An 18,983-nucleotide genomic window follows, 5' to 3' on the forward strand; every position below is an offset into this window, starting at 1 on the left:
TACAACTCGTCCTGCGAAAAACAAGCCCTCACATGGCCATATGAGGGCTGCTGCGTGAAGAGATTAAGTCGTAATTATAAATGTGCAATATAACCAAGGAGGACAAAGATAAGTGACAAAATGTTCTAAAAATGTAAAAGATTTCTCATGAAGGCAAAACTTACAAAGGATACTGTAATTGTGACTAAACAAAGTTTTGTATACTTGTTTTTCAGGACACGTGGTATCCAAACAGCCTGTTAACATTTATTCTATCTTGTCAACAGATAACACAGTGAGTTACGATCAATAGACTAATTTTCTTTAATTTGTTGCAATGCATGCACAAAATACATGGGGTAACTCAATACAAGACTATGGTATGAAGGATTGCAGGACTTAAAGGGACTGTCCTGCCTTAGGCTACAAATCTGCAGTCACTCTGTGCAGACTTGTGAATTCTCACAGTGAGCAATGTGTCCACTGTAAGGATTCTCTAGTGCCGGGGCCAAGAGCGGTGGCCACATGACCACAAGTATGTGATGTGCATATAGAGTGACTGCAGACTTGAAGTCTAAGGCTGAACTACACTTTTAAAGAGTAACTGTTGTGTTTTCCCCCGTAAATCAATAGACCACATGAAAATTGGAAACTTTGTAATATATCTTATCAGAGACTTTGCTCACCACCAAACACTTAATGAAAGCCCAGGGCCTGCTGCCTCGCACCTCCGGGGCACCTCTGGGACACCTCCCCCTCCCAGCCCATGGGCCCGCAGCATTGCCGCACTCCTGCCACCGCTGTCAGCCTCCTGTGACCCTGCTCTACTTTAGCCACTCCCCAAGTTACATTCAGATTATAAGACGCACCCCCCTCTTTTCTCCCAAATTTTTTTGGAAAAAAATAGCCAAAAAATACAGTAGGTGATTTCGGCAGCTAAATAGGAAAGGGTTCTTTACAGTTAGAGCAGTCAGACTGTGGAATGACGGCCACAAGAGGTAGTTCTGGCCTACACTAAAACAGCTCTTATAAAAGGGTAGGATACTTTTCGCTAAACAAATGGCATTGTGGGGTATAGATAATCTAGAGATAAAGAATGTACAACTGGTGGAGAAAGGTGGAACCAGATGGACCAGTGTCCTCTTTTCAACCTATATAACTGTGTGGAAAAAAAATAATTAATAAAAATATACATATTTTACTATGGCAAAGTGTGAAAGTTTTAGGCAGGTGTGTAAAACATGATAAAAAAATCTGTAAATCTGTTTTTTCTTTAACTGTTCTCTTTACATCTTTAGCTATTGATAAAAATAAACTATTAACTTTTCTATGTTTGAAAGCTTCCTTACATTACAGCATTTTTCCACACCAGCCTGAAACTTTTGTACAGTACTGTAAGCATAATAGACCTGATTAATGATCATTCAGTCTCCTTACACTCTCCATTATTAGTGTAAAAGTGATCTGAATTGGCCACTTTTGTAATATGTGGGGGGTGTCTTGGCTCTCTTCTGACAGTAGATATGAGGGAAAAGAAAAGTCAGGCAGCTAGTCGGTGGGGGTACCAGGAGTTAATGTCCTGGAAAACTCTTTAAAGGGGTTCTCTAGGACTTATAATTATTTACTACCTATCTATTGTGCGTGATGCTGCTGGCACAGATTCAGTGGTTCCTGCTGACAACGACAGGGTAGCAGCTCCTTTTCCGCTTTGCTCTGTTGATGGGGTGTGCCTACTAACATCATATATATATATATATATATATATATATATATATATATATATATATATATATATATACACATACAGCTCTGGCAAAAATTAACAGACCACTGCACAGTTTTATAAAGATCAGCTTCTCTACATGTCTGACAGCCATTCCATTCCAGTGTCAGTTGAATTCCTACCAGAGTACACCACTCTACTTAATGTGCTTCTGATTAGGTGATCACCTGAACCAAATCTTATTTACTGTAGGAAAGTGTAAAAAACCCTACAGTGGTTTTCACAATCCTCTTGCAATAGGACAAGCTGGATGGCAAAAGAAGTGCTAGGAATATCCCAAAAGTAATAGGAATGAAAAAAATAACTTTTAACCATGCCAAAGGAGTTGAAAAGAAAAGTCTTGAGTGAGGAAAAAAAGGGCTCAACTCTGACTTTACTAGCAGAGGGACACAATGAGCATCATGTTGCCTCATCCATAAAATCTCTAAGATGGCAGTCCATTAACAAGGTCAAGTAGCAGACAATGGGGACAACAAAGCTACAGACCGGCAGAGGGCGAAAACAACTCTTCACTGACCGGGATGACCGTCATCTTATTCGAATGTCACTCAGCAACTGCAGGATGACATCAACTGACCTACAAAAGGAATGTCAAATGGCAGCTGGGGTGAAGTGCACGGCAAGAACAGTTCATAACAGGCTCCTAGGAGCAGGACTCAAGTCATGTAAAGTTAGATAAAAGCCATTCATCAATGAGAAGCAAAGGAGAGCCAGGCTGAAGTTTGCCAAAGACCATAAGGATTGGACCATAGAGGACTGGAGTAAGGTAATCTTCTCTGATGAGTCTAATTTTCAGCTTTGCCCAACACTTGGTCGTCTACTGGTTAGATGGAGACTTGGAGAGGCGTTCAAGCCGCAGTGTCTTGCACCCACTGTGAAATTTGGTGGAGGATTGGTGTTGATCTGCAGATGCTTCAGCAAGGCTGGAATTGGACAGGTTAATCTTTGCAAAGGACGTATGAATCAAGCCGCATACAAGGTTATCCTGGAAAAACAGTTGATTCCTTCTGCTCAGGCAATGTTCCCCAACTCTGAGGACTGGTTTTTCCAGCAGGACAATGCGCCATGCTAGGTCAATAAAGGTGTGGATGAAGGACCACCACATCACATCCCTGTCAAGGCCAGTCCAATCTCCAGATCTGAACCCCATTGGAAACCTCTGGAATGTAATTGAGGAAAATGGATAGTCACAAGCCATCAAACAAAGAACTGCTTACATTTTTGTACCTGGAGTGGAATAAGGTCACCCAAAAGCAGTGTGAAGACTGGTGGAAAGCATGCCAAGACTCATGAAAGCTGTGATTAAAAATCATGGTTTTTCCACAAAATATTGATTTCTGAACTCTTCCTGAGTTAAAACATTAGTATTGTTGTTTCTAAATGATTATGAACTTGTTTGGTTTTTTTTTGCATTATTTGAGGTCTGCAAGCGATGCATTTTTTTGTTATTTTGACCATTTCTCATTTTCAGAAAATAAATACAAAATTTATTGCTTGGAACTTCGGAGACATGTTGTCAGTAGTTTACAGAATAAAAGAACAATTTACATTTTGCTCAAAAATATACCTATAAAGAGAAAAATCAGACAAACTGAAAATTTTGCAGTGGTCTCTTAATTTTTTGCCTCCCTGAGACCCTCGGAACAATGCGATGTGGTCGCGTTGTTCAGAGGGTCTCCTATGTCCTCCTCCCTCAGGTCCCGGATCCAATATGGCTGTGGGGCTCCTTCCGGCTCCTGCAGGGAGGTGGCTTGCAAGCGCCTGCTAAGAGCAGGAGCCGGCAAGCCCGCAGCACTGCCTGTCAGATCGGTGATCTGACACAGTGCTGTGCAAAGTGTCAGATTAGCGATCTGACACTATAACATGATGTCCCGCCCTGGGACAAAGTAAAAAAAAAAATATTTACATGTGTGAAAAACGAGACGCCATACAGCGTCATTAGCCAAAAAATAAAAAAGTTATAGTCCTCAGAATAAAGCGATGCACAAATAATTTTTTATATAATATAGTTTTTATCATATAAAAGCGCCAAAACATAAAAAGATGATATAAATGAGGTATCGCTGTAATCTTACTTAACTGAAGAATACCAAATTTTACCAAACGTGGAACGGTATAAACGCCGCCCCCCCAAAAAGAAATTCATGAATAGCTGGTTTTTGGTCATTGTGCCACACACAAATTGGAATAAAAAGCGATAAAAAAAAGTCACGTGCCCGAAAATGGTACCAATAAAAACTTCAACTCGTCCCTCAGAAAACAAGACCTCACATGACTCTGTGTATCAAAATATGGAAAAATTATAGCTCTCAAAATGTGGAGGCGCAAAAACTATTTTTTGCAATAAAAAACGTCTTTTAGTGTGTGACAGCTGACAATCATAGAAATCCCCTAAACCCCCCCCCCCCCCCCCGCTATAAATAGTAAATTGAACCCCCCTTCATCACCCCCTTAGTTAGGAAAAAATAATAAAATAAAAAAAGTATTTATTTCCATTTTCCAATTAGGCTTAGGGTAGGGGCTAAAGTTAGGTTTAGGGTTTGGATTACATTTACGGTTTGGATTAGGGTTAGGGGTGTGTCAGGGTTAAGGGTGTGATTAGGGTTACTTTTGGGATTAGGGTTAGGGGTGTGTTGGGGTTAGGGGTATGGTTGGGATTAGGGTTAGGGGTGTGTTGGGGTTAGGGGTATGGTTGGGATTAGGGTTAGGGGTGTGTTCGGGCTAGGGGTGTGGTTAGGGTTATGGTTATGGAGCGCCCCCACACCGCCGCAGGGCCGAGGGGTACCCGGAGCCGGGCCACTGAGTCTCAGTTCTGGGGTTGTCACGGTGGCTAGACCCGGTCCGTGGCCCTGTCTGTCAGTGGGGGACGTCCGGTGCAATAAGGGGTGTTGTAACGGTGCAGTTGTGGGGTGCAGGTCGCGGTAAATAATGAGGACAACAGGTTGCAGTCTCTTTACCTCTTTACTGAAGATCTCTGGGTCCTCAATCCAGAATACGGCTCACCAGGCTGCGCAAGTCCGGCCGGTCCAATGACACTTCCAGAGTTCTCTTCACAGGAGGAAATCTGTGCCTTCCCCCTAGCGCTATGTGTTGTAGTCCTTCCCTGCTGTGCTTACGGAAAGTATCCCACAACTGTTGTGTCTGTTTCTGATGTTCCCTCACAACTCGACTAGATGATGTTCTGCTAATCCTCCGTCCCTCCCTGAGGTTCGGGTAGGAACGGCACCCGTTTGACGGGTAGGCTTGGAGTTCTTCCGGGACCCTAGAGACGCCCCTCTCCCACAATTGCCTCCCAAGACTTCATAGGTGACTTGAGTTAGACAGCCCGCCCGAGACCGACTGCCCCGCCGTTGCCCGGAGCATTGCCTGAAGCTGAATGCTATTCCACTCCCTCGGCGCTCCGGCCACCGGCAGTGCGCCCCAGCAGGATGCCGCCTCGGTCCCACAGCACGACTCCCACTGGTATCTCTCCCCTGCGTGATCCTGTCTCTCACTCAGCACAATCTATCTCTCTTCTAATCCTTTCTTGGGCACTGCCGCTACCCGGAGCAGGCACGGTCCCGTTACGTTCGTTCTCGTTGCCAAGCCTCTGTCAGGATCCCACCCCTGACAGAGACCCTACTGTATCTTCCCCTACAACACCCTCTGCCACAAGGTGTTGCCTGGTTCCAACCCAGTCAGCTTTCTGATCTAACTTCCTGCCTGACCCCCAGTTTACCCACTATGGTGGGGAGTGGCCTAATGAATAGCACCCTTAGCTCCCCCCGGAGGCCCGGCTGTGAAATGTATTGGTGTCTGTGATACCTGATCAGATGAACTCCTTCAGTGCCATCGGACGCACCATAGCTCCCCATAGTGGCGGAGCCACAGTACTGCAACGACCAGGACTCTGGGGCGCTGCACTCCCCCCTGGTTAAACACAGTACTCCGGGACTGAGAAGAAAACAACAATACAAGTTTAGCAAAAAGACATACAATTTTTGTTGAGTGCAAATAACAATACGTATACTTGAACAAGCTTCCCTTTATGGGAGGTGAGAATACTTGAATGTTACAAAACATGGTTAAACATTAAACATTATAGATTACAGGCTATAAATAACTCCTGTTACCCAACCGGGTATTCTACTAAGTGCAAAAATTGCTGAACAATACTTTAACATTGCCTTTAAGGACATACACTCTGTATCCACCAAAGACCTTCCTATAATCACATTATAAGGTAAATTAACTTTTTTCATTCTCCTTCTTTGAATCTGCAGGACCGCCTGTCCTATCGGCACCAGACCTACTGCCTCTCCTTTCTGTTACAGGACCGCCCCGTTCAGCCAGGGCCTACTGCCTTTTCAACTTCTATACACAGTATAGATCATAACATTACTTTCAGTTTTAGAAGCACTGAGCCGTCTACGTATGGCTCCTAGGAGGACTCACTACCCAACCCCTACGGGTTCACTTTCTGTCTTCTGTAACACATTATTAACTCTTTCTTTACAATAACTAACTTACTATGGAGGACTCAGGGTTTACCTTCTATCCCTAGTTTCTTATCAACATTCTCAACTATCCCCTTATAACATCAATCTTCATTACTATTTTCTTTCTGGAAACATCATCTGCATTTCTCTACATTTAACCAATCAAATACATATAACTTTTACATGTAAGAATTATCATCACTTTCGCTCATCAAGACATTATTGCTATCCATCAATCTTAAAGCAATACGATTCTTCAAATATACACGTGGATGTCCCCTTTAAGAAGGGACCAAATCTTCAGGAGGTAGCATTTGTTCTCTAGCTACCAGTCCATACTCAGCAAAGGCTCCGGTACGGTATCTTCGCAAAGAGTCTCTTTCTAAGTAAAACCAGTAGGAAACACCCTTAAGAAGGTGTGAACTATGTACAAGAAGTTTGTATCATGCACTGTTCATGATTGCGGCAGTTTTTTAAGACTTGTGCAAAAACTTAGAAAAAATAAACAAAACAACAAGGATCCCGGGTCAACAAAGGGATCCATAAGGAATTAACCCTGAACGGGTTTAGCAGCAACAGTAAACAAACAGTTAAAAGAAGAACTATTTACACTTTCTTAAAGCATTCATGCTTACTCATTCGGCGCAGCAGGTGGTTTCCTTCCGGGCCTCACCAGGCCAACGGGCCGCGCTGCCTCACCCGGAAGTGGCTCTGGTCCCAGCAACGACAAGATCCCCCGCCGTGATGTTCTTCTCACCGAGGATCCTGCTCGCCCCCACGGCACATGGTGGGTCCGGGTTCTCTGCTGCTCTGCCGGGTCGGGTTCTTTGGCCTTTTCGGCAAGAGGTTCATCATCAGCTGTTTCAGCGGCGGCCTGGAGCGCAACGCATCGCTGGACGCCCCGTGCCATCCAGCCAGCTTCGCCTGTTGCTCTCCTCCACCGGGTGTAAGTCACGGCATCACCGGGCTCCAGGTCGCGAGCAAACCTTCCTCCGCAGTGCTCGACCTCCTTCCGGTCCACGTGGACTTGTAGCGGCTCCCCGATCTCCTGGATAACCCCTCTTCCATATCGGGGGTTGAAGGAGACCACTACACCCCAGTGGGACGAGGGGACGTCCGCGACGGTGGTTAAATCGATCTGGGCTGCCGGTTGCGGTCGGTTCCGCCATGCAGCCATCAAGCGCCGCAGGTGCTCGGCCTCTGGCATAATCTTCAGGCCTTGTGTTTGCAGCGCACCTTCAGCCGCGGCCGGGTCAGAAGGAGCAGGGGACACCGGAGTTAGACGGACCTCCGTGGGTTGGCCCAGCCGAGCGAGCACGCGGGCCTCGGCCTCCACGCGGCGCGCTAGCTGGCGGGCCTCGGCTGCAGCTACACACTCCGCCGACGGCGGCAAGGGGGATCGGCCCATCGGTAGCTCCGTAAGGGTCAGCTCCCGCAACGCTGGCGCATCTGGGGCTGTGTCGGGTGGTACAGCCTCAGGCTGGATCGGGGCAGTCCCACGCGGTGCTCTCGGTGTCGCCATCTCTTCTCCTCCTTCGGTGTCCTCTTCCCGCGGTCTCTTTGTGGGCGGCCCCGTCTCCATGGTCTCCACCCTCCAAACAGGATCAGGAGGCGGACCTCGGCCGTTGACGGACACGTCCTCAGGACCAGGAAATGTTTAGACTGGGCGGCCATTGTTTTTCGCGCTCTCCAGCTTGCCTACGCCCACTCCACGCCCCCCTTCTCTTCCGGCGCTCTCCTCAGCGCTGCAATGGCGGCGGATTTTGGCGGCAAGTGGCGCAGCACACAGTCTTTGCAATAAAGTACAGTCCAAGCACAGTAAATCACAGTTCCAAGGCACACATGACCTGATTCTTCAGGCTTAAGTAGATCCTGTTCGTGACGCCAAGTTGGAGCGCCCCCACACCGCCGCAGGGCCGAGGGGTACCCGGAGCCGGGCCTCTGAGTCTCAGTTCTGGGGTTGTCACGGTGGCTAGACCCGGTCCGTGGCCCTGTCTGTCAGTGGGGGACGTCCGGTGCAATAAGGGGTGTTGTAACGGTGCAGTTGTGGGGTGCAGGTCGCGGTAAATAATGAGGACACCAGGTTGCAGTCTCTTTACCTCTTTACTGAAGATCTCTGGGTCCTCAATCCAGAATATGGCTCACCAGGCTGCGCAAGTCCGGCCGGTCCAATGACACTTCCAGAGTTCTCTTCACAGGAGGAAATCTGTGCCTTCCCCTTAGCGCTATGTGTTGTAGTCCTTCCCTGCTGTGCTTACGGAAAGTACCCCACAACTGTTGTGTCTGTTTCTGATGTTCCCTCACAACTCGACTAGATGATGTTCTGCTAATCCTCCGTCCCTCCCTGAGGTTCGGGTAGGAACGGCACCCGTTTGACGGGTAGGCCTGGAGTTCTTCCGGGACCCTAGAGACGCCCCTCTCCCACAATTGCCTCCCAAGACTTCATAGGTGACTTGAGTTAGACAGCCCGCCCGAGACCGACTGCTCCGCCGTTGCCCGGAGCATTGCCTGAAGCTGAATGCTATTCCACTCCCTCGGCGCTCCGGCCACCGGCAGTGCGCCCCAGCAGGATGCCGCCTCGGTCCCACAGCACGACTCCCACTGGTATCTCTCCCCTGCGTGATCCCGTCTCTCACTCAGCACAATCTATCTCTCTTCTAATCCTTTCTTGGGCACCGCCGCTACCCGGAGCAGGCACGGTCCCGTTACGTTCGTTCTCGTTGCCAAGCCTCTGTCAGGATCCCACCCCTGACAGAGACCCTACTGTATCTTCCCCTACAACACCCTCTGCCACAAGGTGTTGCCTGGTTCCAACCCAGTCAGCTTTCTGATCTAACTTCCTGCCTGACCCCCAGTTTACCCACTATGGTGGGGAGTGGCCTAATGAATAGCACCCTTAGCTCCCCCCGGAGGCCCGGCTGTGAAATGTATTGGTGTCTGTGATACCTGATCAGATGAACTCCTTCAGTGCCATCGGACGCACCATAGCTCCCCATAGTGGCGGAGCCACAGTACTGCAACGACCAGGACTCTGGGACGCTGCAGTTACAGTTGGGATTAGGGTTAGGGGTGTGTTTGGGTTAGGGTTTCAGTTAGAATTGGGGGGTTTCCACTGTTTAGGCACATCAGGGGCTCTCCAAACGCGACATGGTGTTTGATCTCAATTCCAGCCAATTCTGAGTTGAAAAAGTAAAACAGTGCTCCTTCCCTTCTGAGCTCTCCCGTGCGCCCAAACAGGGGTTTACCCCAACATATGGGGTGTCAGCGTACTCATGACAAATTGGACAACAACTTTTGGGGTCAAAGTTCTCTTGTTACCCTTGGGAAAATAAAAATTTGAGGGCTAAAAAATCATTTTTGTGGGAAAAAAATGATTTTTTTATTTTCACGGCACTGCATTATAAACTGTAGTGAAACACTTGGGGGTTCAAAGTTCTCACAACACATCTAGATAAGTTCCTTAGTGGATTTAGTTTCCAATATGGGGTTACTTGTGGGGGGTTTCTACTGTTTAGGTACATCAGGGGCTCTGCAAATGCAACGTGATGCCTGCAGACCATTCCATCTAAGTCTGCATTTGAAACAGCACTCCTTCCCTTCCGAGCTCTGCCATGCGCCCAAACGGTGGTTCCCCCCACATATGGGGTATCTGCGTACTCAGGACAAATTGCACAACAACGCTTTGGGTCCAATTTCTCCTGTTATCCTTAGGGAAAAAAAATTGGGGAACGGAAAAATAATTTTTGTAGGAAAAAAAGATTTTTTTATTTTCACGGCTCTGCGTTATAAACTGTAGTGAAACACTTGGGGGTTCAAAGTTCTCACAACACATCTAGAAAAGTTCCTTAGGGGGTCTTCTTTCCAAAACGGTGTCACTTGTGGGGGGTTTCAATGTTTAGGCACATCAGGGGCTCTCCAAACGCAACATGGTGTCCTATCTCAATTCCAGTCAATTTTGCATTGAAAAGTCAATCAGCGCTTCTTCCCTTCCGAGCTCTGGCATACGCCCAAACAGTAGTTTACCCCCGCATATGGGGTATCAGCGTACTCAGGAAAAATTGCACAACAACTTTTGGGGTCCAATTTCTTCTGTTACCCTTGGGAAAATAAAAAATTTGGGGCAAAAATATAATTTTTGTGAAAAAAAAATGATTTTTTATTTTTACGGCTCTACCTTATAAACTTCTGTGAATCACAATGTTTAGGCACATCAGGGGCTCTCCAGAAGCGACATGGCGTCCTATCTCAATTCCAGTCAATTTTGCATTGAAAAGTCAAATGGCGCTCCTTCCCCTCCGAGCTCTGCCATGCGCCCAAACAGTGGTTTACCCCCCCCCCCCCCCCACATATGGGGTATCGGTGTACTCAGGTCAAATTCAAAGTTGGAAAATTGCGAAATTTTCAAAATTTTCGCCAAATTTCCATTTCTTTTACAAATAAGCGCAGGTAATATCAAAGAAATGTTACCACTGTCATGAAGTACAATATGATGTCTCGAGAAAACAATGTAAGAATTATCAGGATTCGTTGAAGCGTTCCAGAGTTATAACCTCATAAAAGGACAGTGGTCAGAATTGCAAAAATTGGCCCGGTCATTAACGTGTAAACCACCTTTGGGGTAAAGGGGTTAATAAAAAGTTGTATTAATATTTTGTCATGTATTTCGATATTTGCCATAATTTAGATAATTGCCATAATAATTTGGAGCGATAAGTACAAATGTGATTTATTTTGCCATTCAATTTCCAGTGAACTGATTAGGAAACACACAAAAAAACATTTCTAGATAAAAAGTGATTAACAGGGATTTTAAGCAGAGCTGCTGTTGACGATTTAATTAATCTCCTCGGATCCATTCCTGCCACCTACTGATCAGTTACTCACACTGAACATATGAAAGTGACTTAAGAGCTTAGAAAAAAGACCGATGTTTGTTAGAGTTTACAATCTCTAAAACATAAAATTCTACCTTTTCAAATGCCAAGGACGCACTTTTTTTTAGCTCTTGAAGATGAAGACAAAACGAAAAAGTAACTGGCTTGAAAAATCATTATTTTTTGCTATACTGGTTACAGTGATTGCATTGAAAAACTAAACAAAAGCCACCGAAATGGTAAAAATAATGTCATATGGTGCTTATTAGAGCAGGTAAATGGAGACAATTCTTTAACCCTTCTTTAATGGACTGTTCTTACCTTTATGGCTGTTATTACCTTTATGGCCTATGGCAAGTAAATGGCATTTAAATCCAATGTAATTGGCTAACTGGAGCAACGGGGAGAAAATGAAGTTATATTTTCCCTACAGCCACTCACTTGTAGTCATTGGGGCGGTGCAGAGAGATATTAGTCACTGCTTGCTATACAGCGAGCGCATCCGTAATCTATCCCTTTAATTTCATTTTCCCATTTCTTATAGTAAGCCAGCTACAATGGGTTGAAACATATTTACCCACCTAACTTCGTATCTGCAGGTGAATTGCAGAACTACAAAATTGCATGTAAACTTCTTCATTAATTCTATTGTCATGCTCATCCAGTGGTGGGTTCTCTGTTTGCCTGAGGGAAACTATGCCACCTTTGCAGACTATGCCACATTCTGGAGACCACACCCAGTTACATGTTCCTCCATCACCCATAAAATTGAGGCACTATTAAACAATCTGAAACACATTTTCCTGCAGTCATAAAGCACCACAAATAACACAGTGATGCCTCTTTGGGTACTGGTTAGTGGTTACTGGTTAGTGGGTCTTATATTGGTGCTTTATGATTACAGAAATTATACAACATGCAATGGTATGACTCCCATCTTCCCATCCCCAACTCACAAATACAATGGTTTAATGACCACTAGCCGTAACTGAATACAGAACCACCATCAGTACAAGAATACAGAACCACCATCTGTACATGAATACAGCATGTGAACCACCATCAGTACATGAATACAGCACCATGATCACCACCATCATTACGTTAATACAGCACCAGGATCACCACCATCATTATGTGAATACACCACCAGAACAGCCACATCAGTACATGGATACAGCACCAGAACCAGCACCATTAGTATATGAAAACAGCACCAGAACCACTAACATGTGTATGAATACAGCAGCAGAACCACCATCAATACATGAATAAAGCACCAAAACTAACACCACCATTGCATGAATACAGCACCAGAACCAACACCATCTCCTAATCTGAACTTGACAGCTTAATTTATGACTGATGCTCGGGTCACGCGACCGTATATTCTCTCATGTGAGAGAATCGGTCTGATTATGCTAATCACACTCTGATCAAACTCTGATCATAGTGTGCTCAGACTCTATAGGATGATGAGAAAATGAAGAAAAAAAATCTACTTCTTCTCCATTGTGTAATTCCGTGAAAATCGGACTAAACTGATATGTCATCCAAGTGCAGTGCAGTGTTTTCCACAGGCGCATTGACTTGCATGACCGAGTGCAATCCAAACATTGGATAAAACTCCGGAATGCTGTAATTTTTTTTCCTCGGACTGCCTTGGTCCAAGAAAAAAAAAATAGGCAAGTATATGGCCCAATAGAATAACATTGGTCCGAGTGCAATGCGACATTTTGTTGGGTCACACCTGGTCTGAAAATACGATCATGTTCACGAGCCCTGAGGCTATTGAGTTTGGGTTGGAAGATCAGTGGCCAGTCTATGACTCAAAGATTGTGACCCAAAGATTTGTGCATGCAGCTGAAAATGTGAAGTAGAGCCAATGACTTACAGCACCAGCTCTTTGTCCAAATTTTAAAATTGAGGACCACAAATGCACTTCAACAGAGCCATTTGCAAATGCAATTTTTGAACACCAAAGCACCTACCTGCAAGGCTCCTATATGGTTGAGACCTTAGCGCACATATGAACTGGATCATTCTGCATTTTCTGCATTGTCTCAATATCTAATCTTAATGTCAGGTGGGTAAGTGAGCGTTCGAGGCTCCGGAGTTGTGCACGTAGAGATAGATCTCCATTCATTTTATACTTGGATAACCCACTGCCTCACCCAGTGGTGGAACCAGTATCTATTGGACATTTATTCTAAATGTTTACTATATACCATAAATGTCTAAGGTGGCATTAATTCTTTAGGATGCTATGCTAGTTGACCTTCATAGACATACTTCGAAGTAAATGCAACTAAGAGAGATTGACCTATCTTGTCAATTAACAGAACAATGTTCAATTACCCTTCTTCATTAATGTGCTATTATCAAACACTTTCTTTAGACACATGAAAGCTTTGTTCGCTGTCTATTATAAGTTAGTTGCAATTAGTTAATTAATTTCTTAATTTCCAGTTGCATTCCGCTTTGATTTCTTTCCATTGCTTCCATTTGGATTCAATAAAGCCATTGACTCGCCACTTCATGTGAGGGACAAATCTGCGTTGAATTCTTAGGGTTTTTAGATGTTGGCGTAAAGTTCTTATTACTTGTGTCTCTTACAGTTTCTTGCAATTATGATTAGCTTTTTAATGTGTTCATTAGCATTTCATGTTACTCGTCTGTAATTAGCTTCATTATCTGTTATTCTTTAACAATTATCTCAGTTGTGAATAAAATGTGTTTCCTGAACATTTTGACCCTGAACAGATTTCTATATTTCCTGTTCCATTTTCCTTTGATCTCTTGGCCATGATGTCCATTAATTCTCTTAACATTAGAGTTCCCATTGACTCCATAGTGTATGTCAAGTGGCAGATCTACTTTTAATTCCAAGGTTTTTAGATGCACGTGTAAAGTTCTTATTGCTCGAATCTCTAGTAATATCTTGCAATTATGTTTTTTTATTTTATTTATGAAAATCATGAGAAGGTGATGGTCACAGAACAGCCTAAAGAATATAAATATCTTTGGAGGCATTATTTTTTCAGCTATGTCTCCCTACTCTGGCCTGGCATTCTCCACAAGGAGAAATTTTGCCCAATAGATCCCCTGTCAGAGAACACTCATCCAGACAAATCAGTATTCCTGCTTTGCACTGATCAGTTGAAAAAAAATAAAAAATACTGAAAAACCTCTAATTATGGATGTGTACAACATTCTGAGGTCACTTATAGGTGTATTGGACTCTTTTTGAGCTTTATAATCCAAACCCAGCCCTATTAATCTGACTTCAACCTATCTAGCTAGGGAAAGCAGATAGTAATTGGTTGTAGGCAATAGCCTTAACAGCACATCACAATATCAGACTTCTAATGCTACTTAAATTGGTCCAAAAATTATCCATGTTCATCAGCTTTGCTGATGGTTTACATACAGGTTGTGCAAATGGATAAAGCTGTGGCTTTCTCACATAGGATGGTGCAAACATTATCCCTGTTTTGGGGAGTATTAAAGGGCCACTGTCACCCCCCTCCAGCCGTTATAAACTAAAAGAGCCACCTTGTGCAGCAGTAATGCTGCATTCTAACAAGGTGGCTCTTTTAGTTTTAGGTTCAAGTATACCCAAAATAAAGCGATTTGATACTTAGCCACAATTCCGGTCTCTAGCCAGGGAGGTGGGTCCTCACTCCCCAGCTCGAACCGCTCCTCTGCCGTCACTCCAATCTTCATGGTCTTTCGGCGCCGCCCCCTCAGCGCTGTTTACGTTTCAAAACCGGCGCCTGCGCTGTGTACTACTGTGCTGCGCAGGCGCAGTAAGCTCTGGCCGTCTGATGTATCAGCCAGGCTTGCAGACTGCGCCTGTGCGGGCAGTGCGGCCACCCACCTTTGGAATCCCAGCCCCGCACTGTGCATAATGCATAACACATAGTGCGGGGCTGGGATTCCAAAGGTGGGTGGCCGCACTGCCCGCGCAGGCGCAGTCTGCAAGCCTGGCTGGGACGTCAGACGGCCAGAGCTTACTGCGCCTGTGCAGCACAGTAGTACACAGCGCAGGCGCCGGTTTTGAAACGTAAACAGCGCTGAGGGGGCGGTGCCGAAAGACCATGAAGATTGGAGTGACGGCAGAGGAGCGGTTCGAGCTGGGGAGTGTGGACCCGCCTCCCTGGCTAGAGACTGGAATTGTGGCTAAGTATCAAATCGCTTTATTTTGGGTATACTTGAACCTAAAACTAAAAGAGCCACCTTGTTAGAATGCAGCATTACTGCTGCACAAGGTGGCTCTTTTAATTTATAACGGCTGGAGGGGGGTGACAGTGGCCCTTTAAGAGCTTTTTCCTTTTCTAAATAGAGGCAATAGTTTTTTCATAAGATGTCCAAAAATAATCCCTTCATGGAGCAAAAACAGGTGTGGTGTTTTGAAAGGGAAGAAGTAATGGCTTCTCAAATAGGCATAGGAAAGGGTTTTTTGGGGGGAACCAAAACTGGTTTTCTGTTCTAAAGATTATTAAAGAATTGCAAAGACATATTATTAAGCTTTACAATATTGATCCCTCTTTATAGGGAGCTTGTCAACATGTCAAGCAAAAGAAAACAACCTTATTTTGGAAGTTGTAAAATGTTTGTGTACCGTCAAGAGTATGCTTCCCAGCAGCTGTGCATTATAGCTATTCAACACACCGGTCAAGTTGTGTTTGGAAGTCTAGCAACAGTGACACCATCATAAACATAGTATAAAAATATGATGGGTCATGCAAGACGATGACTGGGATGTCTGGCTGTATGTGTAACGCTGGTGGGTGTGGACCCACTGCGCCATGGGCTGGGCTTACCCTGGAGTAGCATGACAAAGTGTCTACCGGCTATTTTAGAGCCTCTGATGGTGAGGATAGGTTGGGTTGCCAGTAGACACCAGGTAGCACTCTAGGGCAATCCCTGGGACTCTGCTGACCAGAGTGTCAAAGATTTGGGTACAGATGGATAAGATAGGAACGAAGTCAAACAGTCCGAGGGCAGGCAGCATCGGTTCAGAATTCGTAGCCTTGGTAAGGAGCGGAGATGTCAGCATAAATGAGAAGGCATGCGGGATCGATAAAGGTGAGATTAACAGAAATAGGCCAATCCAGGGAACTAGAGACAGCGCTACTAAAAATCTAAGTTCAAGTGAGAAATGGAGGGTGGAATCACCTGTTATATCACTTGCTTGAAGGTGACAGGCCAGTCGAAGCAGATCTCTGCAGGACAGAATAGATACAAATTCCTGAAGTTTGGCAGCCCCCCGACTCAAACAGCAGAGCTGGAAGAGAAGCAAAAGGCAGCTCAGAATGATGGTCACGCTCTATGTGGAGAGGAGCGAAACATGCTTTGAGTACGGCGGCGCTTAGAACGTGTGTGTGTCCAGTGTAACAGTGTGTTGGGTCAGGAGCCCCGGCAACAGCAGTACTACAGTAAAAATAACATGACAATGAGTAGGTGCCCGGCAGAGCGTGGGCCATCTGCTCTGCTGCCAGATATTGGATAGACAGGACGAGCAACAGCCATAGGAGAATGAAAGTTCACCCTAATTCATGCCACATTCATGTTGACAAATGTAAGGTTTTTAATGCTTGCGGCAAATTACCTGATCTACCTAGGTGTGACAAAGCTTCTCTGAATACCCTACTTTGACCTTGCACTGGAGGCTGAACATGACGGTGCACCCATTTCATTGCTGACCCGGAAGTGTTTTGGATTTGGGCTCAGGGTGTCTTACTATAATCTCAATCTAGGTACAATTGGAGCGTTACTGTTTCCTGAAGAGTGTCAGCCTGGTGCGACAGAAATAAAATCTTCTCCAAAATGTCAAATATCCTGCAGTTGTTGCCTCGATTATATGTTGTAGCTCCAACTCTGGCGCAGAGGGGCATTGGGTCTGCAGAGATTGCATAGGGGTCTTCTGGTCATGTATCCACTTGGCAAAAGCTGTGATGAGCAGGCAAAGGCTTATCCTGGTAATAAGTCAATTTGGACTCCCTTTCATAACTTGGAAAAAATTTCCCCATTTTTCTTTTATTAGAAGGGTCTAAGGAATGCTGCATTGTTTGGTAGGTACATGCAAGTAAAAGAACCTGCGTCAACAGACAATCGTGCTATTGGGGTGTGTATTCTTGTTAAATTCTTCTAGTAACAGTTGTATAGTAGAAAAAAAGTTTGTATTTTCTTTCTAGAATATGTGATGGCTGTAAGACATTAAGGAGATATCTTCGTTGCGTTGCCTGATGTCATTAGCCCACTCTGGCTGTTGCAGTCTTCAGCAGTGTGTAAGACAGCACTAGGCTTTTTTTTTATTTTACAATCCTGTCAAAATGCTAATTATTTGAATTCGGGGGGACCTACAAATTTTGAAGCCAATCCACAGCGAAGCGAAGTGCTCACCTTTGACAGGTAGAAATTAATTTCATCCAAAGGTGTCCATACACTGTAAAGTGTAGCTCTATTGCCCTGAAGCAGTTTTTCTGGCTCGTTAATATTGATAGATTATTATTAGGCTAGGCTATAAGTTTTTTTTCAGAATGGCATGCACCCTATCTGCCTGTCTGGGTTTTTTTTTTTTTTGGGTGGGGCGGGGGGGTTCCAGTAAATTAAGACCCTGGTTTTGTCACAGAATCTTAGCCTTTTAACGAGATCTAGTTCTCAAGGCTGTAATTTACAGGAGGGTAAACTCTGCTTCATTACCATGTTTACTTTGTGGATTTACCTATTTTTTTGGAAGGATGCTGTCGAGAGCCATAGGTTAATACATTTTTTAATGATATAGATGAATAAACATCTCTTCTCGGCATAACTTTTTAAATGCTGCCATGTTGGAGTACTTAAAAATGACTAATGTTTGAAAGCTTATTTTATGGGCTTATAATTTTTATATTCCTTTATTCCAAGAGCAATATCTTAACCATCTACAGTTAGGTTCAGAAATATTTGGACAGTGACTGAATCTTCATGATTTCAGCTCTGCAGGTCGCTATTTTGGATGGAAAATGGAAAAACTGAGAAACAACGGAAGTGTAGACTTTCAGGATTAATTGAGTTGAATAAAAATATCCTGCGAAACGTTTAGGAATTACAACCATTTTTCTATAAGGCCTCCTCATTTCAGGGGCTCAAAAGTAACTTTACCATAAATAAAATGTTCATTTTTAATACTTTGTAGAGAATCCTTTGCAGCACTGACGGCCTGAAGTCTGGAATCCATGGACGTCACCAAGCGCTGGGTTTGCTCCTTTGTGAGGCTTTGCCGCCTTTACTGCAGTGACTTCAGTTGTTGCTTGTTTGTTGGTCTTTCTGCCTTACGTTTTGTCTTCAGCCGGTGAAATGCTGCTCGGTGGGGCTGAGATCTGGGGAATGACTTGGCTATTGCAGAATATCCCACTTCTTTGCTTTCGCAGTGTATTTTGGGTCAGTGTCCATCTGTACTGTGAAGCGCCGTTCAATCAGCCTCCCTGCATTTGGTTGAATTTGGTAAGTAAATATGGCCCTGTACACACAGGATTCATCCTGCTGCTTCTGTCTTCAGTCACATCATCAGCAAAACACACTGACTCCACGATGTGTTACAGAGGATGTGATGTGCTTTGAATAATGAGCCATTCCAAGCCTTATCCATATTTTCTTCTTCCTATCATTTTTGGTACAGGTTATCCTTAGTTTTGCTTTTCTATAACAAGGCTGGCTTCAATAGGCCTATTTCACACTTCCGTCTTTTAGCTCCCGTCGAAATCCGTCGATTTTTGAAAAAACAGGATCCAGCAAATTTTTCAGCAAGGCATCACTGGTAACACCGATGGGTGTCGCGATCCGGGTCTGGCGCCTCCCATCTTCATACGATGATGTCCTCCT

General features: G+C 44.7%; 1 protein-coding gene across 1 annotated transcript in view; it reads left to right on the forward strand.

Annotated features, from left to right (window-relative positions):
- Nucleotides 1-18,983, forward strand: part of ADGRD2 (adhesion G protein-coupled receptor D2) — a 385,952-nt gene that overhangs the window by 301,713 nt on the left and 65,256 nt on the right. Inside the window, exon 24 of the mRNA XM_077283561.1 lies at nt 216-274. Within this exon, the coding sequence (XP_077139676.1) occupies nt 216-274 (59 nt within the window). The remainder of the gene's footprint in view (nt 1-215; nt 275-18,983) is intronic.

Source organism: Ranitomeya variabilis, chromosome 2, assembly GCF_051348905.1.
Source record: "Ranitomeya variabilis isolate aRanVar5 chromosome 2, aRanVar5.hap1, whole genome shotgun sequence".
Classification (NCBI taxonomy): Eukaryota; Metazoa; Chordata; class Amphibia; order Anura; family Dendrobatidae; genus Ranitomeya; species Ranitomeya variabilis.